Genomic DNA, 21,844 nt, shown 5'->3' on the forward strand with positions numbered 1-21,844 from the left:
GGAGGCTGTGACCATGTGGGAAGCCCACACTGGAGCAGGCTCCTGGCAGCAGCTGTGGCCCCATAGAGAAAAACGCCCAGCTGGATCAGGTTTGCTGGCAGGACTTGTGACCCTGTGGGGGACCCAGCCTATTCCTGAAAAAACTGCAACCCATAAAGGGACCCAGGCTGGAGCAGTTTGTGCAGAACTGCAGCCATGGGGAGTTCTCATGCTGGAGAAGCTCATGGAGGACTGTGTCCTGTGGGAGAGACCCCACACTGGAGCAGGAGCAGAGTCTGAGGAGTCCTTTCCCTGAGGAGGAAGGAGCAGCAGAGCCAACATGCCATGAACCAACCACAGACCCCATTACCTGTCCCCCTGCACCACTGCAGGAGAGAAGGGAGAGAAAATCAGGAGTAAGGTTGAGCCTGGAAAGAAGGATGGGGTAGGGGAAAATTTTTTTCAGGATTTGGTTTAATTTCTCATCATCCTACTTTGATTTGATTGGAACTAAATCAAACTAATCTCACCCTGTCCTTATCTTGACCCGTGAGCCTTTTGTTATATTTTCTGTCTCCTGTCCAGCCAAGGAGTGATGCAGCTTTGGCAGGCATCTGGCATCCAGCCAGGGTCAGCCCACCGCAATACCAAAGCCAATATTTTCTTTTTCTGCAGGACTTTTTCCTCCAAGGACTTTGGTTATTATTGAGGAGACATCAAGTATGTGGAACCTGAATTGGCACCATGTTATAGTGGTGTAAAGCCATGGAAAAGCAGAGCAGTGAATCAGGTGCCCAGTCTCAGTAACCCTCATACATTTTCATTCAGGCCATAATGGAGTTCAAACAACTATTTGGACCACTTAGAAAATGAAGATGAAATGCATAAGGCACCACAAGAGACTTTCAGAAAGGCACACAGCATGACCAAATCCTTCTCATTTTTAATATTTCCATTTCTTCTTCTAAACTTTTCCTTTAAACTTGAAAATAATGAGAAAATGTGCTTCCTTGAGACAAGCCAGTACTATCAGCTAAACAGCCTCACATTCATCGTAGCACTCTAAGTGCTCTGGAATGCTTTTCAGCCCAGAGGATAATAGTATTAGACGACCAGAAAGGCTGTCCTGTAAAAGACTGTTATTATGATTTCCAGTCTCAGAAGTTGGCTTAATCCAGCTGAGCACACACATGTTATTTAGAGAGGAGACTGAGCTCAGACACTGCTATCACCATCATCTTTATTGCAAATGAAGGGTTCAGCCAGTGAAAGGCAAGTCACGTTTTTTTTGTCCTAAGCCCTGCAAATAGTGGCTGTTGCAATCGTCTTTGCACTCTGCAGCAGAGTCTGGAGCTGCTGAATGCAGAGTTGTTTGCACAGATTTGCATCTGTCTAAAAATTCCTGTTTTCTCTCTTGTCACCTAATCAATCAAAAGGTAAAAGATGCACTCCCTGCACCCTCCAAGGAAAACAGCTCTGTGCCCACACAAAAGGCAAAGCATGAGCATAGGGGTTAGCTAGAGGTGGTAAGCTGTGAACCCTGTAACAGGAGCAATTTTTTTCACTGCTTGAAATTTCATGCTGCTCTTCCTCTGTCTATGGAACAAAAGAAGAAAAGGCAGTGATGCTCTGAATTGGGAAAAAAATAATCTAGGATTGTTCCCTGCATGAGAAAAATATGTTTGGAGGATTACTTGGGGTATTTGCACCTTGACTGGAGGAGGAAATGCTGCACAGCTTCTCTCCCAGGGTTTAGGCAGAAGAGCTCCCTCCCAAAGGACTGGTTCTCCCACCCACACTTCCCCAGGTGAGCAGGACCCATCTCACACCCCAGCTTGCCAAGGAGCAGCAGCCAGGCACCAATCCCTGTGGGTCAGCTTGCAACTGGCACCACTGCTTGGAATTGCTCTAACCTGCCCATGCCAAAACCTGCCAGGGCCACTGCTGCCCCATCTGTAGGGTGGGGGTGAGCCTTCCCACTCCATCCTTTTTGCTCCAGGGGGGATATTGCATTTCATCACACAGCACTGGAGTGAAGGCCCTATTTGTGAATATCCAGCACAGAATTCCACCTATTCATTCTTGCACTGGCAGTGTCTCTGCTAACAGCCCTTGTCAGGGCAGCCTCAGCCACACTTTTGCAAGACAAAACAGCTCAGCCTCCCTCTGTCCTTCCAGTCACCTCCCAAGAAAGGAGCCACTGGTCATCAGATTCATGCCAGGATGGGAGGGACAGCAGCTTCCTCTCCTTAGTCCCAGAGAAGCAGCTCAAACAAGCTGAACCCCAGTGAGCAGCAGCTCTTCCCGTGCAAGCACTTCTTCCCTGGCACATTTCCCCATGGGAGACAAGCACAGGGACCTTAAAATAAATCTGTCTTTTTAAAGCAGAGATGCTAAATGAAGGTTTGAGATCAAAGGCTGGGATTCTCACATTTTGCCAAGATAGACATATCCATTCACGAGATTTTTGGTGTAACAAAATACTTGCTAATGAAGAGGATCATAATCTTATTATTAGCCCGAACTACCACAGTATGTCATTCAAGAGCGGGTTGGAATATGTCCTAGTTTAGGAAGTTGCACAGTGGGTTTTGCTTTTGATTTAATGAGCTGTGATTGTGTTTATTTTCAGCAGCAACTATGCCCGTTAAATTTTGGTTGAAGGTCTGATTGTTAACGACAGTAATCGACGGAAAGGATGAATTTAGGTTGAAGGGGAGGAAAACGGGAATTGTATGTCTCTGGGATTCAGTCAACACAGGATGCTGGAATTCAGCAAACACAAGGTGGTCAGGAGAGCCTGCACTTTCTCTGCTTTTGCAGTGCCTGATGATGGGTTTTTTACTACTGGTTAACTCAATTAAGGGGATTCAGACATGGAAAAACAAAGATTTTTGCTGTTATGGAGTGGGGCACAGAGGTGTAGGCAATCAACAGTGGGGGCCAGACTTTCCTTCTGTGGGTTGAGCCATAGTGGGACAAGGTCATCAGCTGGCTTCCACTATCAAGATCACAGAAATTCTAAGATGGCCGGGGGAACATGTCAGTGCTGTGTAACAATTGAACAACATACCAGACGAGCAAAATGGAGAAGAAAGGGGAAGAGAAATATAGAGATGTGTACTTTGAAAAAAAGCATTGCTGCAGCAGAGCTGGTTGGTGTAGGCCCTGCTCTGGAGTGAGAAGGGGCCCACTGCAGCAGGGTTTCCCCAGATGAACCCTCCCCACTGCTGCCTGCCTGGGTAACTGGAGCTGGCATGACGAGCAAGAAGGGCAGGGCGGGATGAGGCGCAACTCAGACCCACCCCTCCATCACACTCCTTTTGCAGCTGGTGTCTGTATCTTGGTTTCCAGTCTTACAAAGGATGCTGTGCTTTGTGTTTGACACCATCAGCCCCAAAGGGGTCCAGCACAGTTTATTTTCCAGCATCAAAGCGTGCATACACAGGCACATGTATGTATGTACAGGCAGGACATCCATAAGGGGCATGAAGGAAACACAGACATGGACAGACACGTGGATAGACACACACAGCCAGTTGTAGCCTTTAAAAGCTTGCCATGTACAATATTAGAATGGTTGTGCCCAGCCTGGACACGGGGCTCAGCCGGAGGCTGTTGGCTTGTGCCAGTCAGCGAGGTGTTTTGTGGAGCAGTCACCGACCAGCAGTTTGTCAGCTCCAGCGCCTGTAAATTCCTGTGGCAAGTATGAAAAATCAGTCAACACGTTGTTCTATTTTAAAAGCTGGGTTTTTTTATGACGGCCGTCTGTCTCACGGGGCACCCCTTTTCTCCACCACGGCGGTGTCCCCTACCCCCCAGACCCCCTCGGGAAGGGGTGAAGCTGGAGACGACACCCAGGAGTCGCTCGGAGGGGACGGCGATGGGGCAGGAGGACACAGCCCCAGAGATCTCCCGGCTGCCGGGCGGCTCAAGGGGCTCATTGTGCCCGGGGCTGGGCGGTGCTGCCCTCCCCGCGGGCCGGGGCTGGCAGCGGGGCGGGCCGGGGCCGTGCAGCCCCGCCGGGGCCGGGGCCGGGGCCGGGGCCGAGCCCGGGCAGGTCTCCCTCCCGTGGCAGCCATGGCAGAGGGCTCCGAGAAGGTGCCGATCGCCCGAGTGGGGTCCGACGATGTGGAGCTGTGCCTGCCCCCCGTGAGTGCTGCCGGCAGGCGCCGGGCGGGACGGGGTGGGATCGGGACAAAGCCCGTGGGCATGAGTTGGGATAGAACGGGACCCAGCGAGTCGGGACGGGACGGGTCGGTTTGGGACGGTGGGGAACGGCTGTGGTCGGGACAGGTCGCGATGTAACGGGACGGATCGGGACAAAACGGGTCGGGTCCGGCCGGGGTTCCCGGGCCGGGGTCCCTGCCGTGTCCCTGCTCCACCCGCGCTCTCCACAGGCGTACGCGGCGGCCGCGCCCCCCGGGCCGGGGCGGCTGCTGAAGGCCGGGGCCGCCGTGCTGATCGCCGGGGCCCTCCTGCTGCTGGCCGGGGCCATCGGCGCCTTCTACTTCTGGAAAGGCACGGAGCGGCAGGTGAGCGCGCCCCGCCGGGCCCCGGGCTCGTCCGCACCCGGGCAGGGTTGGCGGGGAGCTCCCGCACGTACAGGAGGCACGGGCTGGAAGTGCTCCTTGCGAGGAGGTCTATAAAGAGGTCTTTAAGCAGACCTGTAGGGTTTTTTCCTTTCAAAAATCCCAAACACCTAAAAACCCAAACCCATAATCGCTTCTTTGGTGGCTGTGTGGATGGAGCTTCATGGAAGCACATTTATTAGCAAACACGAAACACATCTTTGAGAGCACAGACTGTACATTGATTTCTGCTCACAAATCCTCAGTGAACTCAAACCCCAACAAGACCCCAGGGATTCACATCCTGGGCAAACTCCAGCTCTCAGGACAGAAAAACATTGAAATGTGTAAATTTTTTTTTTTATAGCATCTACATTCTCAGTCCAGATTCTACCTGGACCTTCAAGTATGTAATGCTGTAATTAACCCATTAACAGGCACCATTCGTTCTGGTGCTTTGTTTGACTGTGCATACACCTAGATTTGCAGCTGTGGAGCAATTTTTAAAGTTAAGTTTTATTATTTACAGTTTCTGGGGTACATGGGAAACACTTTATGCAAAGAATGAAACTGAGAAGTTGGTGATCAGTTAAAGACTCAAACTTCAGAGCATTAGAACATGTTTACAGATTAACTTTTCTTTCTGTTTACACAGAATCTGTGTTTAAAACATATTTGAAACATGATGGTGCACACATGAATGTACCATTCTCCATAAATTAAATTAGTATCCTTGAATTTACTTTGGAAGAAGTTTGGTACTGCCTCTGGCCACACGCCAGCCCTCATCAAGGAGAGCCTTGTGTGAATTCCAGCAGCCAGAGCAAAGGTGGCCCTGTGAGATACACCCCTACACATAGGGGTAATTCAAATAATCAGAAAGAAAAGTACAGGGTTTTACAGCAAAAAGACAGGACACTGCTGACCTCTAAGATGTGCTGTAAGAACCATGTGCTTCTCTGGGCTTTTGGAAACGGAGAGAGATGCAAATGGTGGCATAGGCAGGGGACAGTGCTTTCAGCTCTGAGCAGGTAGGTGCATCTGTGGAGTACAAGACAACGCTTCCCTTTTTTAATGCTCCTGTCATCTAAATTCAGCCATACAAAATATGTCACATTCACAGTTTCCATTAAGCTTCAAAGTGGCTCTCTAGATGAAGACACTTGGAAGGCTGAGAGTTATTTTTCCAAACTGCCTTCAAACTCAGAAAGCTACACTTGACATGCAAATGTTTAGGAAGCAACTGCAAAATAAATCCAGGGTAATTCATTAAAAAAACCTAATGCAATTTAAAAATTCTTGGGTTTATTTTATATCTTTAGATCCTTCCCTAACTGACAGGGCTATCAAAGTCTCAACTCTAGCTCAGCCCCTGTCAGGGGGAGACCACATACACTGGTCTGGTTTTATGGACCACGTTAAACAGGAGTCCTAGAAAGCAGAAATATGGGAGTGGCTGTGTATAACTGAGGAACCATAAATCTTTAGCACCTTAGACTTCCCTGAGCGAAGGTGAGAGAAGAAAAAATTTGTCTCTAGCTGTCAGTGTAAATTTTTCATTAAAATGCTGTAAGGGCTTTTTTAAGACCCAAAATAAACTGCTTGTGCAGCACTTTCAGCAGAGCTGCACAGGAGAATCACAAAAGCCCTCCACAGATTGTGGTCCTCCAGCAAATACAAACCACACTGCAGCTCTCCTCATTGAAAATAGGATAAGGGCAAATAGGCGGACAAGGAAAATACCAGCCTATACAACTTCACATCCAATTTAAACAAAGTTCACATCCATTACAAGCTGGGAAGTGTGTTCGTATTCAAGAGGAACCTGTTTTCCTGTGCCTCAGCAGAACATCCTAAGAGATAAACACGGGTTGGCCTCCTTCAGAGTAGGACATTCACACCTGCTGTCCTTTAGGAATCATGCCAGCATAACAAGCAATTCCTAAAATGTCCTATAAGAGGGTTTTTAGGTCAGAGTGAACATGGGTAGGGACTTACCCCACATTGTTTTTGAAGAAAAACTATAAGCATTCCCTGGAAGGGGGATCTCGGCTCTCTAGTCCTACCTGATGCTCAGAGCAGGGACAGCTGTGGGGTCAGAGATGGTTGCTCAGGGCTTTATTTTTCACAGTCAGGCTGTGAAAACTTCCAAGGGTGGTGACTGAACAACCTCTCAGGGCTGGCTGCCCCACTGCCAGCCAGCCCCAGTGCTGAAGTAGTGCAGTGTTGGTTGTTGGTGGGTTATCAAATGCCTGCAGCAGCAAAATTTAGGAGCTAAATAGGGATATGAGAGTCAGATTGACCCATTGCCTGGTGTAGGAGGAAGGCAATAAGTAATTACTGGCATGTGCTACTCTCTTTTATTGATTCCAGGTGTACAATGTTCACTATACTATGAGCATTAATGGAAAAGTACAAGATGGATCAATGGAAATAGATGCTGGAAACAACTTAGAGACATTCAAAACAGGAAGTGGGAGTGAAGAGGCAGTTGAAGTCCATGATTTTCAGATCGTAAGTAGTGCCACTCTTGTCCTTCATGTAACACACTCCAGCACTGGACTCTTAAGGACACCTTGTTCTGCCCTGACTTCTCTGCCCCGCTTAGTTTCAGGTTCCAGCCTCCAACCATCCACACAAACATTTTTGCTGTCCTGGCTTGCATTCCCAGGGAGACAGGCAGTTTCCTCCAAAACAAAAATCTAAGTGCTTTTTGGAGATCAGCCATGCCAGGTAACATTCCAGGAACTGGTGTGGATTAGGCTGCATCAGGTTTGACTCCATGTAAATACTTGGCATTTTCAAACCACTGAGCAGAAATGTGACATGTGACCTTGGGGTCCTACTAGAAAAACATTCTGTCCGGCTGTGACACAACCCTCTCATGATTTCAAGTGGTTTGAACTGGCAGAAACACCTCCCCCAGACATCCCTGTTTGAGGAGCAGAGGGGCAATACAGCAAGCCAAGGAGACACCGAGGAGAGACCACTCTGCAGTGCTTGACTTGGGGAGCTTCCTTTGCCTTGAGGTCAAGGATGGGAGCTGCTCTCCATGGCTTGGCGAGGTTTCATCCCCATGGCAGAGGATGGAGGCATTTGGCACAGTTTATGCATCTGTGCACCAATGCCAGGTGCCGGGCCCCTAGGGCTGACAGCAAACACACTTAGGCACCCCAGCAACTCGTGGCTACTCAGCACAGAGCTGAGTTAAGCCCTCTGCAAGTCAAAGCAGCACCTAAAACAAAGATGCTGCTGCTAGGAAGCATCTCTGCTTCTGGAGCAGCCACCTTTCCCTTGCTGGATCTAGAAAGGCAAGGAAATCCAGCTCCTTGGCTTTTCAGCAAGAACAAACAAATCCATGCCAGGAGATGCTGGACCCCCAACTTTCCCTACAGCTGTGGTTCTGCCTTTATGCAATTCTCATTAGCATCACCATAGCAACATTATCAGCAGCTGAGTAAGAGCAACCACAGCGAGCTCCTCTCATTTGCCTTTGCCATTTCACATCTGCACAGAAGCACCAGTCCACTGAGAGATGCTGAATTCATGTTTGCTCCAGATGTGTTGCTGCCTGTGAGATACTGCCTGTCACAGCCAGGTTAGGAACCAGCTCCTGACACCAACCAGCTCAAGGGACCTCCCAGGGACGGTGCCTGCTTGTAATTACAGAGGGCCAGGGACAACCTCAGCAAAGGGATGATGCCACCTGGGTTTTCAGCCAAGAATGCACACAAAGGAGAAAGCAACTGAAGAGGCATGCTTCCAACAGACTGGATTTACATTAGCAGTGTTGGATTGACTGGCACTGCTGGAATGACAGCACGGTCAGAGAAGGCTTGGATTTGGCAATATAGGGTATTCCTAGAACATCTGGAATACACCACAAAGCCTTATGTCCTAATGCACCCATCCTTGCATAGACATCTCCTCTCTCACTGCTTTTTGTAGTCATTTTATTGTGAAGGGGCTGTGTCCAGCTACACAGGACCTGCAGACACACAGGGCATGGCTCAGGTGCCCCAGTATCATCCATCTCATGCTGCACTACATCACAATGTGCTGAGTTGGAAGGGACCCACAAGGAACATCAGGTCTGACTCCTGGCACAGCACCATCCCTAAGTGTCACACCGTGTGCCCGAGAGCATTGTCCAAATACCTCTTGGTCTCCACCAGGCTGGTGCTGTGACCACTTCCCTGGGGAGCTGTGCCAGTGCTCAGGCACTCAGGCTGAAGAACCTTTTCCTGATATCCAGCCTGAACCTCCCCTGCATAACCTCAGGCCATTCCCTTGGATCCTGTCACTGTCACCACAGAGCAGAGATCAGTGCCTGTTCCTCCTCTTCCCCTCATGAGGAAGCTGTAACTGCAAGGAGGGCTCTCCTCAGTCTTCTCCAGGCTGAACAGACCTCAGCTGCTCCTCATACAGTTTCCCCTCAAGGCCCTTCTCCATGTCCCAAACCCTCCTTTGGACACTCCCTTACAGTTTAATGTCTTCCATTGTGGCACCCAAAACTGCACATGAAGGCATCCGTGATACCCCTTCAAGGCAGAGAGGGGTCATGCTGACACCCACACCCCTTTCTCCTGGCAGCTAGAGGCCAGGCAGAAAACCAGCACAACTTAAAGGGCACTAGGTAATTATATTTAGGTGGTTGACTTGTGCAACCACGTGAAAAAACACAAAAATGTTGCCATTTACAATGAGGTATCTAAATTTACAATGTAGAAGAGAGCTCTTGTATGCTTACCCAAAACCTACAGTAGAAATGTAGACACTACAGACAATGGCAAGCTGTTGATGCCTGAGGTTCTGGCACGGGCTGGAAGGTTACGTCCCAGGACTTGCAGGAGACTTGCTCCTTCTCTTGCTTAGAACTAGACATCTATGGTTTATGCAACTGCATTTCACCCTAGTAGGCCAGACAAAGTCCCACACACAGATTTCTGCACCAAACTGCCCGTCACAAACTTCCCTTTGCTGTCACAGACACTTATTTGTACAGACTGAACCAAACTGCCCCCACATTTTTGTAAAACTGTGTCACAAGGGTACCATGCCACCAGCTAGCACAATTTCAAGACTGCCTACGTTAGGTGCTAAGTTACAGTTCAAATCATGTCAACTAATTCCTTAACAGAGCTACTCCAAGTAGCCTACAGCCTGCATGGAAGCACTTACGTAAAACACCCCCCCACTTTCAGAAATCAAGCAAAAACTTCTAGACCAATTTGACCAAAATTGTGAAGATAAAGTGATGAAGGGAAGAGCGTTTTATTGCTTCTGGTTTTAAATAAGGTTAAGCTTCAGACTGAAAATTCAGTGGCAATTTTAGCAGAGCTGAGGCACTTTCTTGGGGGAGGTGAGGAGCTGGAGGGCTGTGCACAACCCCCTGCCTTCTACTTTTGCAGGGCATAACTGGGATCCGCTTTGCTGAAGGAGAAAAGTGTTACATCAAAGCTCAGCCAAAAGCTCACATCCCTGAAGTTGATGCTATGGCTAAAGCGAGCCTCTCATCTGAGCTGGTAAGGGGTAGTTTGTTGGCTTTTTTAAACTAATCTTTGTATAGAGAGAGCCTAAAGGAGGTACTTAAATACAAATACAAATGGCATTTGGAAGCCACTCTGGCTCATGGTAGGGATAGGAGGGATATTTGGGATTCACTGACTGGTTGCAAGAAGTCCCTGAAAGGTAAGAAAAACAAGGTTGGTGTCAGACATGCCACTGTGTCCAGGGACATCATGAGAGGCTGCAGATTAGTGAGTGGGGAAGCCACAGACTGATTTCTGCCAAATCCACAGGAGATCTCCGTGACAAGAGCACCTGCCTGAGACCAGGCTGTGCACGAGGCTGGAAGGGAGGGCCTGGAAGAAGCAGCTGCTGTAGTTAATGCAAAGGAGGACTGTGGTAGATCCCAGGAGATTTCTATCAATGCTCTTGAGCAGAAGCATGAACTCCATCACTCTAGTCAGTAAAAGGGAATTGTGGAAAACATGGCAAAAATTAAAATGACTCAGAAGAAATAATTTATTTCAAAAAATATTACTTTGCCTTCTTAGCATAAAACTTAATTTTACATGTTAATTAAATTTCATAGAATTTGCATCACAACCAGCACAGAAGCTGCAGTTCTTACCCAGATACCACCAAACCTCCTCACATTTGCCCAAAAAGCCAACTGCTTTATGCGCTCAAAGCCTGAGTTTCTCAGAGCTCAGACCCACAAAGTTACTGCTCACACAGGAGTGGCTCCAGTGACTTGAGTCCAGCTGAGCCTGGATGCTGCTGGAGGCTCAGTCACTGGCAGGAAAGCACAGGAGATCCACAGCCCCTTTCCCTGGCTTTGCTCTGCCCTGGGAGAATAAAAGCAAGATACAATTAGCGGGGAGAGAGGCGCTGTTAATGCTGCACCTTCCTGCAGTGGGGCTGTGACTGCTGAACATCTGCTTTAAAATTAAGGGGAAAAAGATCTCTCCTAAGAGTCAGAAAGGCTGACAAATGTTACAAAGCCTCCTGAAGCTGGCAGGATTTTCCCCATGATGGGAAAGAGAACTTGCACGAATTCCAGAGAGAGTGTTCCATCTTTCCTGCCTTGCCTTATTTTAAAGGCAGCCAGCCTTCACTTAATTAGCACTATTGCTTGAAGTCAAAGATTGAATTTTTCATCTTTTTGTAAAAACAAAGTCACAGACCTGAAGACATTATCCTAAATAATCAAAAACTTATTTCTAATTCTACCTGCTGACAGTAAAACTATTTCCTTGTCCTGTTTTTTGTGCATCTTCTGCCAAGATGCAGCACCTCTGTGACTGTTGCAATGAATCACATGCACCAAGCAGCTTAGTGCTACCACTAAGACAATAACTTTTCCCTGTCACTCAATTTTCCAGGCCAGATGTACTACAGGAATGGCAAAGTAGTATTTGTTTTTCTGGCCAAGTCATCTTTCTGATATGAAGTATTTAGGAAAAAGTATGCATATGCTGTTTTCCTGCAACGGGCATCATAGCAACACTACCTACAAAAATTGTTGAGTAAAATGAGTTTTATAGATACCCACGTTCTGGCTGCTCACAAGTCAGGATCATTTCAAACAGAAACAAAGGATATTTTTATTTCTGAAAATTAGAGTCAGATATTTCTGATGTTGATAAAAGCTTAAGTGGGAGAATATAAATAAAGAGCAGTAGACAGATTGGATAGCAAACTTAAATGACTTGAGACCTACAAAATAAATCAATAAACACTAAAGAAACAACAACTCAAGGGAATAAATTGATCTAGTCAGTTATATAACAAGTCTTGATGACTTTTATGAAAGCAATTTAGAATTTTAACTTTGAAATCATGCTGGTTTTCATGATTCAAAAGTTAGTCTTCTTTTAATATTTCACCGTTGCTATAAAATACTTACACATTTTATGTAAAATAATACTTTGAACTAACAACTTTAAAGAATCAATCACTGGCATTTTCCTACATTACTTTGAAGATATGAACCAAAAACCTGCAGGGTACACTTCAAAAAGGCAGGCTCCTTTAACTTGCACTTCAAGCTTTTGGTCAATTGAATTACTTTTACCAAACAAGACCTTTAATCAGACCGATCACATTGACTTAAAACTGGAAGCTGGAGCAGTTCTCAAGCTATAATCTTCCCTAAAACTTTTGAACAAGATTCGTCCCCTCACCCCCCCATACACACATTGTAAATAGAGTTATATATTGGGAGTATGGCAAATGAGAACAGGGCATAAGAAAAGATGAAGGACTTGGGTTTTGCTGGTATTCCATTGCTGATTTGCTGAAGGTGGTAGAACTTTGGTTTCTACCACCTGAAATTCTGGTGCTTTGGGATGAAAGACCTCTGTCACCCAGCCCTCATACATGGGGCAGAAGCCTTCCAGGAGTGAGATGGGTGAAATCACAGCCCCAGCAAAGCTGACAGAGGCTTTGCCCTTCATTTCAGTGGAGGCAGCCTTTCCCCAGGCTTTGGCTCAGCACGATTCCCTCACATTCATGACATAGAAGGATGCTCGGTATTAGTTGCAGCGGATAATTATACAGTTTGGTGCTCAAGAATTAGCAGCGAGCAGGCACATGACTGCTCACTGAGCAGCAAAGGATTTATGCTCTTCTATTTGCAGGAAGATGAAATCATGCCTGTGAGATTTGACAAAAACTCCCTTATCTGGGTGGCTGCAGATGAGCCTATCAAGCATAACAGCTTCCTAAGCCCCAAAATTCTAGAGCTTTGCAAGGATCTTCCAATTTTCTGGCTGCGACCAACATATCCCAAAGGTAACATTTCTTTTATTTGAAAACTATGTTATCCCTCCCTTCATCTAAATGCCTTCCCTTCATCAGGTTTGCTACTGAAGCTAGCACATCTGGGAAACCAGACTCCTTTCCTCCCTTGCCCACACCTTCCTGGGCTTGTGCCAAGATTGTAGGCTTGGAGTTTATCCCCTAGATATTTTCCATCCTTGTATTTACTTAGACAATTTGCATAGCCCAAGTGGGTGACTTGCTAGGAAATGAAACATTTCCAGAGAGGTTAGTCTACTTCTAGAGAAGGACAAGACAAGAGCTTAAACTGTAGGCAGCTGACACCAGGTAGCAGGAACACTGGCCAGGAGTTTGGGACCATAGCCTGTCCTGTTTTCTACCCTGCATCCCCAGAGGAATTCAGTGGAGTGGAAGATGCTTTAAGCCAGCCAGCTGATGCATGGTTTGAGACCCTGGGGCAGTCCCAGCTCTGAATTTGGGCCCCATAGGCAAGCTTAGCAAAGGTGTTCAGGAGTCACCAGGAAAATGGCAATTCCTCCAGGTAACTTCCAGGCTTAGGAGGAGACAAGGCTCAAAAATATTTACTCCTCCTTGTCCACTTAATATCAGAACACTTGGGTGGGACAACATGTGCGAAAAAAAAAAACCTACCACATTTTAGAGCACCTGTGGACCCAAGCTACCAATATTTTCCACTTCCCTTCATGATCTTGCATATCCCACCGGGCAACAAAAGAGCAGCATCAAAGCTGTCCAGAACCAGATATCCTTGAGAGCAGAGCACCATCCCACCATAAAAGCATTTTTGAAAATAAGTGAGATGTGAACAGCTGGTCTTGCTAGTGCTGGAAACTGCTGCTGGGTAAGTATCTGGGTGAGTGACTACAGGCTGGGCCAAAAAATCCCCAACAAATCTCCTCAAATTTTGCTTCAAGGAGAGAAGGATGTGGTGGGGGGGGGGGTGGAAGGCAATCACACTGCTTTGGACTGGCATTGGCTGCAGACAAAACGGAGGAAGGCAAGCAGCTCCCATGGCGATGCACGTCAAGTTTGCCAAGGCACAGTTTTGGCTTTCTCTCTGCCCTCCATCCTCTCCTTTTTTAATATTTAAAGAAATCACTGAAATATTAGGTAACTACAATGACACACTCAAGGTAAGATTGTCCCTCGGTGATTATTCCTTCAGATAACCAAAGGAGACAAATGAAGAGAAATAAGCGCCAGTCAGAACCAAACTTCGATGAGGAAGACTTGGAAGCTGCTTCTGAAGAAGTAAACTCCAGGTCACACGCCGTGCAGCTGACTCAAGAGCTTGGCAACCAGGCTAACGAAACCAGGCCAATGGGACAAGAAACTGATCAAACATTTAATCCAGACAACCCATACAATGTGAGTATTTGCACTGTAATCTTCCTTCAAAGCTCAGGACTGTGTTGGACAGGTAACACTGGTAATGTGGGGCTTGTCATTATTTTTTTATCTGCACAGTCTTTGCTTGTTCAGCTTTTCTAGGAAATAATAGACTGGTAAAACACCTAAGAAGCTCAAAAATGTCTTCCCTCCATCCTCTTCTCATAGTTTTAGATTTCTGAAACAAGTCTGAAACAAGCACAAGTGCTTGAGATCACAAGGCTAAGGCAAGTTGATGCCAAGTTGCTTTTTGAGGTTTCCAGATCCATATGGAAACAGCACTGGAGATGTGACAAGGGTAGCACCTTCTAGAAACAAACCAAAGCTGGTCTTGATCAGACAGCTGAGACCCATCATTTACTATGTGAAGAGAGTCCAGTAGGTAGAAACATGCTTTGCTCTCAAACAAATTAGTACCAGACATGACTGCTACAGGGGAACACAGCAGAAGTGTCTGGGTGCAAAGAGATAAAGGTTCAGTCAAATAAATTTCTTTTTCAGCCTCTTCTCTGTGAGGGTAAGCAATCCTAGACTGGCAATAACCTAGCAGAGAAGAATCTGTTTCGAGACAGCAGCAGTGGGTGGAGGATGACTGTCATAAAACTTGTTCTCACCCTTCAAGAAGCAGCAGCCCCCAGAAAGAGCAGAGGAGCCACCCTGCTGCGTCCCAACACCTCTGCCACGCTGCAGGAACACTGGCTGTGCAGGAGGCACCTTCCAGTCTGCTGCACCAGCGCCAGACAATTTACACCCACCATTTGGTGCAGCAGGAGTAAGTCATTTTAATACAACACTGTCACAAGATAAATGCCTCCTGCTTTGGAAGTAAGTCCCAGCTTTGACTTGACGTTTATGCAACAGCAGGAGATCATTATACTGTGACAGCATTCTGCCGAGTTGACATCCCTTAATTAAACTTAAATTAATCACTCCAAATAAAGTGGATCTAAATCGACTCTCTCACGAGGTCAGTAAAACATCAGTGGCACTGGAATGTAGCTTCTCCTCACAGCCACTAAGGTGACCGTCTCCATGAGGCCTGAGCTGCCCTGCCTCTGGAGGCACAACAACTGCCACAGGTCTGCTCTTCCAGCCAGGGACAGCCGGGCCAAATGGAGAAGGGCCAGACACATGCAGCCATCAGGCTCCCCTCAGCCTGTAGGGCAGGGTTTGCCCTCACCAACAGCTCCTGCACTGATGCCAATCACCAGGCTTTCTTAGAGACCAGCCACTGGACTGACAAGCACCATTAATTATGCTCCAGGCCTTTCCTGGAGGATGAAATGAATCCTCCCTAGAGCTATTTCTCTTTACTTACTGTAAGTGAAGCCTGGACAATGAGCTCAGGTGATGTTCATGGTGCAGGTATCTGAATTCAAGGATGATGAATCCTGACCAAGAAAGCATCTTCCCTGCTCTCAGGACTGGGAAGGAGTTGCTGGGGTCCCTAAAAACATCCAGCTGTCACTAATGTCCTGTGCAAGCCCAGACAAGGGGTGGCACCTTTCTGTGTAACTTTTTTAGTTGTGCTGCTACTTTCCAAAGTATTGCAGCATTTCCAAAAATGAATGACAACTGCTCTGGTAAAAAGCTGACTGGTACTTCAGTATTTGTGTATTACTGATGCTTTTCTTGAAGTAACACCAATGGGCAAAGAACAACCCAAGTTTCCAAAAGCAGAATATCGGGTTACCTTTTTTTCCCCAGAAATGAGGAATTTTGAAGGGTAAAGGCTTTTAGGTATTTTGTGCATGCTTTGCTCCATATAACTCCTTACTGTCAGCTACAGAACAGGTACAATTCTCACTGTCAACAATGCATGTAAGTGTAGTGGGGTGGGAGGGAAGGAACCAGAGTCAGAGACAAGAGCCAAATCCTCAGAAAACTGCAGGGGACCAGAGGAACAGTTTCCTAAAAGTGATGTAAAAAGCATTAAAATACAGAATCTAAAACTAATCATAAAAACCACACCATATATTTCAGGAATTCTCACCTACATTAAAGATTCAGGTAACTATCTTGAAATAATTTCTGTCACTAATATTTAAAGTTTGGGAGGAGCTTACTGTTGCTGGAGCTTCTGCAAGGACAGTAGAATAAAAATAACGAAGTTAGAGCTGCCTGTTGTTCTTTCCATTTTGCAAGGGTGATCGCACCAATTCTATGCTTCTGCCAAAGACAGCAAGTCAAAAGAAAAAATAATAAAGCAAGATGCATGGGACACTTAGTGGGAGTTTTGTCAATTTCCACAGCACAAGGAAAACCTTTGTGGGGTTAAGGGGAGCATGGATGTATTCTGCTATTCCATGAGAATGAGAGCACTGGGATGACATTTAATATTTCACATTACAGCAGCTGGAAGGTGAAGGGATGGCTTTTGACCCCATGCTGGATCACCTGGGCGTGTGCTGCATTGAGTGCCGGCGGAGTTACACGCAGTGCCAGCGGATCTGTGAGCCCCTCATGGGCTACCAGCCATGGCCCTACAACTACCAGGGCTGCCGCAGCGCCTGCCGCGTCATCATGCCCTGCAGCTGGTGGGTCGCTCGCATCATGGGCGTCGTGTGAGGAAATGCCTTGACCAAAACAAAACAAACTCAACTGGAGCCTTGACAAAATGAGCAGGAATACAATGAACTGGTGAAAGACTAAAACCAAAGCAGCGGTGCCGATCCTGCCTTACAAAATCAGAGCCTGTTTGCCTGCACCAAAAGCAAGGTCAGATATTCCACCTGCAAATTAAAATCTCAAGTTAATATTCCACTAGCTTTACAAGAGGCAAGGGTATAATAGCACTTGCTGAATTAAAAAACTGAGACATCCCAAAAAAAGACAACATTAAACTTTGCTCACAATTAGTTCAGCAGTCCAGAAGCTTGCCCATACATCTAAATTCAGCCTTTCAAAACAAACGCCTCTCTTTCCATGTTATATGTGAAAATTTACACCCAATTAAGCAACTAGCTCAACTTGTACACTTGGGAGTGCCTTTAATCCATGTAGCTTACTTAAATAAATCACAACTTAAGTTGCTCCCTGTTGCTATTCAGAGTTGCCAGGTCATTATGAATGGTTATAAACCAATTACAGCATACCTTTCCCACAAAGCTGCTCCAGGGGACACGGGAAAGCGCACATTGTGCTAAATCGGAAACAAACAGCAGGAAAAGGGGCTGTGGAAGGGAATGTGAGTGGCCGCAGAATCAAAACCCTTCGCACATCCCAACATCAAAGAAGCCTCAGCATCAAGAATCCTGTATCCATGATACCACTGTAGTGTCTAACAAGTATCTGCTATCCAGCTACCACAGCAAAAGTATTTACATGCAGTTACAGACCAAGGAGTCTCAAGACCCTTCAGAATCTACAACAGCCACTATTATTTATAAATCCTTGAACTAGACACTTTTGACACAAGATTACAACCCCTCTTTATTTCACATGGATAGCAGCCATTCATACCAGTTCCTTTAGCTTTGCTGAAGCTCACATCCCTTCCAAACAAGAGAAACTGTTTACCAGAAGGGAGGGGGAAAAAAAAAAAGTCTTTTTTTTTTCCCTCTCCTTTCTCACCTCACCCTTTTTGCTAAGGCAAACTCTGCAATTATTGGGATTGATCCCATTACACATTAAATCTCTAAGGAAGGTACTAAGCTGAAACACTCAAAGGTGAAACAACTTAGTATTCCTAGCCTTGAAAAACAAAAATAGTGTTATTACACTGCCTTTATCCACACTATGAATCTTGAACCCTACCTCCAAGTTTATGGAGCTATCTACACGATCTTTATTAACAAAATGGTTGAGCTTTTCTTAAAGTCTGCTTTCTGGAGCATTCATTTTTGTGACTAAACAGCTCTTGAGATGTTGCAAGCCCAGTAATGTTATTAACACTGTGTGACACACAGAAAAGAGGAATTAATTTGACACAATCGTGGCTTAAAGAAAATAAAGACAACCTCATGTGGAATGCTAAACTGCATATCTGAAAAGCAAAGTGTTAAATGAGAATAAGATGAGAGTAGAATTCAGTATTTTGTTCTATTGTAGCTTTTTAGTATAAACTTCACCTTCCCTTAATCTGAAGGACAGACTTGCTTTGAAATATTTAAATTATCAACTTCTTAAAGTGGGATTTCAAGGCCTGTTAAATTTGAGTTTCTGCTTTTTAAACTGAAAATGACCTTGATCATTATGTTGTTTTAGAAGTACATCTATCATATGCTTAGAAAAGTCAGTTTTCCTTTTTTTTTTTACTGCAGATTAAACAAACACATTAAAAAAACCCCAGCTGCTTTCTGTGCTGCTTTTTTCAATGTAGAAGGTGTAACAATTCTTTCACATACTCATTAAAGAACTGTCTGAGGAGGAAAAGAAGGGCATCAGCAAGTGAAACACTGGAGGCAAAGAGAGAGAAGTGTGGCTGTGTGTATGTCTGAACTAGACTGTTGCTCTCTTTTGCATCTTGAGGCAACCTGTCATCGGCTTCTCTCTGTGCCCCCCAATAAAACAGCCTCCTTCTGAAGACACAAAAACAACTTTCTTGTAGGTGATTTCCATGTCTGCACACACACTACAGAATTACTTTTTAACTAAAGCTTGTAATCATTTCCTTTCTGTAGGCAGTCATAAAGCATGTAGGAAGTAAAAACAGCATCCTGCTCATGGATATAGAACTGTAACATATGGCACGTACATCTCAAGTACATGTCTGTACACACCATGCCACAAAAGCCACAGTAAGCATAACATTTATCCATTTCCAAGAGGTAGGCAACAAAATGCCTTCTCCAACTCAAGCTTCAAGCAAGCAAATTCCTATTTACATTCATACTGGATTCAAAGAAAAGATCTCTTGCTGCAGCAAGGTTGGAAAAAACCAATCTTTCCTTCAAAATCTGATTTTGAAGGAGAAGTTCTGAGACAACACAGGGATGGCAGTAAAACCAGAAGGCCAACAGTGTGAAAAGATCTTGCGATATTCCCGGCAGTTGTGGCTGAGACTCCAGCTCTAACCATCCACAGTGATCCTTTCACTACTGTACACTATTTACTACCAGTAAAGTAGTAAGTTTCTCACTGCCATCACAAATATAAAGCCTTGGCACACTAAAGAGGTTACAACATGTCAGCATTTGGGGAAGAATGGAGCAGGGTGTTCTTGAACCTGACCCTGGGGCAGCAGAAAACAACTGAAAGCCTTCCTTTGGCCAAAGTTTAGGGAAGGAGAAGAGGAAAGAGCTTGTCATCAACAGTGTCTCCCACCACAGGTGGGTGTATGTTTGTCACAGCACTGCAGTTCCACTACCCTTAAAACTTAATTACCCATGTGATTCTACTAGGAGGATTAGAATGACAGAGCAGATTAGAGCAGAAAAAGGGGATAAATTCAGGCTAATGAAAAAGAGATGGAAAACAGAGAGCAATCTCATATGGTTAAATAGATTGAAAGCCAGGGGTGGGAAGGCAGGAGGAGTCTTTTTACTAAATCTCCAGTTTTCTTTCTCCTTACTTAAAACAAATGAGCCCTTTGTTCTTTTTCATACAGGAATCACCTTCCACTTGTATCTAGATGAGAAACCAAAAAAGCAGCTGGGAGCCATGGGGTGATGTGGCTTCTACTTCCCATGTAACACTTCACCCCTACTGCAGCACAAAAAATTTCCTAGAAAGTTTCAGTGAAGAACAGACTAATCACTTGTTCCATGCAGTGCAGGGGAAAAAAAAAAGTAGCGAAGCATAAAACTACAGTTGGCAATGAACTGACTGCTGATTGACATGTCTGGGTGGACAGAATCTCTACTCAGAAAGGGCAAAAGAGAGACTGAATCAGGAGCACCATCTTCTGCTTCTGAGAGGCTTAGTAATTTACAAATTACACATCTACAAACTGGTCTTTCACAGGTACATATATCAAAGATGAGAGAGGCAGCCTTAAGCTGCAGCAGGCATCTTCCCCAAGAGCAGGAGCAGAGAGTAATCCCATCTATGGTTATTAAATGGGAACTGTTGCATCTTGCTGTCCTCTTCCAGTATTTCCATCAGTCATCACATCACTTCAGAGCACTGAGGTGACACTGCCTTGGCCTTCCAGACAGCACTATGTACAGATGACCAAAAGGTTTGGGGAAAAAACCCCCAAGTAGCTTGAATGCAATTAAAACATCATCCACTCTGTCCTTGCAGGCAGTTCCCTTCCTCCAGCCAACTCATTAGTAGTGCTGCTACATATTCCACTCACCCTCTCCAGTCCCAAAGGAAATTCCCTTTGTCACGGGTTCGTTTTCCAGAACCTCTACTCAACATCCAAGCTACTGCTAGCATTCTCTTGATCTACAGAGCTTCTGGTACCATTTTGTGTGTGTTTTGACAAGACCAAAATACTCTGTTCATGAAGTTCATGAAGAACCTTCCCCCCCAGCTTTCTAAGGAAATTTTGCCTACTGATTTAATCTAATCCCCTCCAAACAAAAAACCCAACACCTCTCCCCCCTACACACATTCCCCTCTACCTATAAGGCAACAAGATATGCCATTATTGATTAACCTTAAGTTGAAGGAGGAACACACACACAGATTATCTGCTGGTGCTCAGAAACATGCTGGAATTATGTCTAGACCTGCAAACTTGGTTTACAGGATTGAGATGGACAGGGAGCTCTACCACTTGATTGCTACAAGTTTTAGCCTGAAGCTAAAGCATTATATTTGCATTACATATGCCTCAAGAGTACGTAAGTAGCAATGCATTTAATTTTACTTTTTGCCTTAAGCTAAGTGAATTGAATCTCAAAGCAGTGAAACAGTACCCACTTAATACAAGAATATATTGTGTTTATCTGACATAATGCTCCCATGGTCTTTCAGCAAGCAAAGACAAAGGAACCTCTGCTATGTTCTCCTCAGTAAGTAAGAGCAACTTGACTGGCAAAAAACATCTTCAAATTATTTTTTAATTTCTATGTAAGAGATGTTTACCTAGGCTTTTCCCCACAGCAAGCCTTTTCTAAGCTCTGTTAAGTACTCTGAATGACATTTATAAAGCAAGGCTGGCCAAGAGACAAGAACTCAATTTTGTGACAAAGTGAAGCACTCAGACATTTGTCTTCCTTCTACATTAAAAAGAAAGAAATGCTTTTGCGCATAAATAAAAAGCAGCAAAGCACTTATCTGGGAGAGTGGAGTTCAAGTACCTATTCCAAATCAAATCAACTCCAATGTTAGCATCCCATATGGATGGGCAAATGCTCTACATATCGAGCAACCAGCTACTCAGATTCTCTGAAGGTCAAGAAAAGCCTCACAACAAAGCTAAAAATTCTTCTCTGAAACATGTCCCAAGTTCATGCTTTGAGAAACTTCCAAGAAACAGACACTGTTCAGTAAATGTCAAGAGGTAAAGCACACAAAACCATTCCTAAATCCCATCCACCTCGGTTCATCGCATTCAAAGAGAAAGGTAACATTTGGTTCTGAAGGTTACCAAATTTGAACTTTGGAAAACATGTATCAATTCTGAAGCCAAAAGTGAGGCAAAAGAAATCACCGCCCAGCCTGCACTGCATCATCACGATATCAGTGCATCAAGAAACTGC

General features: G+C 45.4%; 1 protein-coding gene across 1 annotated transcript; it reads left to right on the forward strand.

Annotated features, from left to right (window-relative positions):
* Positions 1–4,001: 4,001 nt before the first annotated feature.
* On the forward strand, positions 4,002–18,534 carry CNMD (chondromodulin). The gene is made up of 7 exons (XM_030971271.1): positions 4,002–4,131; positions 4,380–4,514; positions 6,924–7,064; positions 9,962–10,075; positions 12,698–12,851; positions 14,026–14,228; positions 16,602–18,534. The coding sequence occupies exons 1-7, from the start codon at positions 4,060–4,062 to the stop codon at positions 16,815–16,817; spliced, it is 1,035 nt and encodes a 344-aa protein (XP_030827131.1). The 5' UTR covers positions 4,002–4,059; the 3' UTR covers positions 16,818–18,534.
* Positions 18,535–21,844: the final 3,310 nt, after the last annotated feature.

This window comes from Camarhynchus parvulus, chromosome 1 (genome assembly GCF_901933205.1).
Source record: "Camarhynchus parvulus chromosome 1, STF_HiC, whole genome shotgun sequence".
Taxonomy (NCBI): Eukaryota; Metazoa; Chordata; class Aves; order Passeriformes; family Thraupidae; genus Camarhynchus; species Camarhynchus parvulus.

Coding starts and splice junctions, on each gene's coding strand:
- CNMD (XM_030971271.1), top strand. CDS start 4,060: ATGGCAGAGGGCTCCGAGAAGGTGCCGATCGCCCGAGTGGGGTCCGAC. Junction 4,515..6,923: donor GGAAAGGCACGGAGCGGCAG/GTGAGCGCGCCC, acceptor TATTGATTCCAG/GTGTACAATGTTCACTATAC. Junction 10,076..12,697: donor CGAGCCTCTCATCTGAGCTG/GTAAGGGGTAGT, acceptor TTCTATTTGCAG/GAAGATGAAATCATGCCTGT.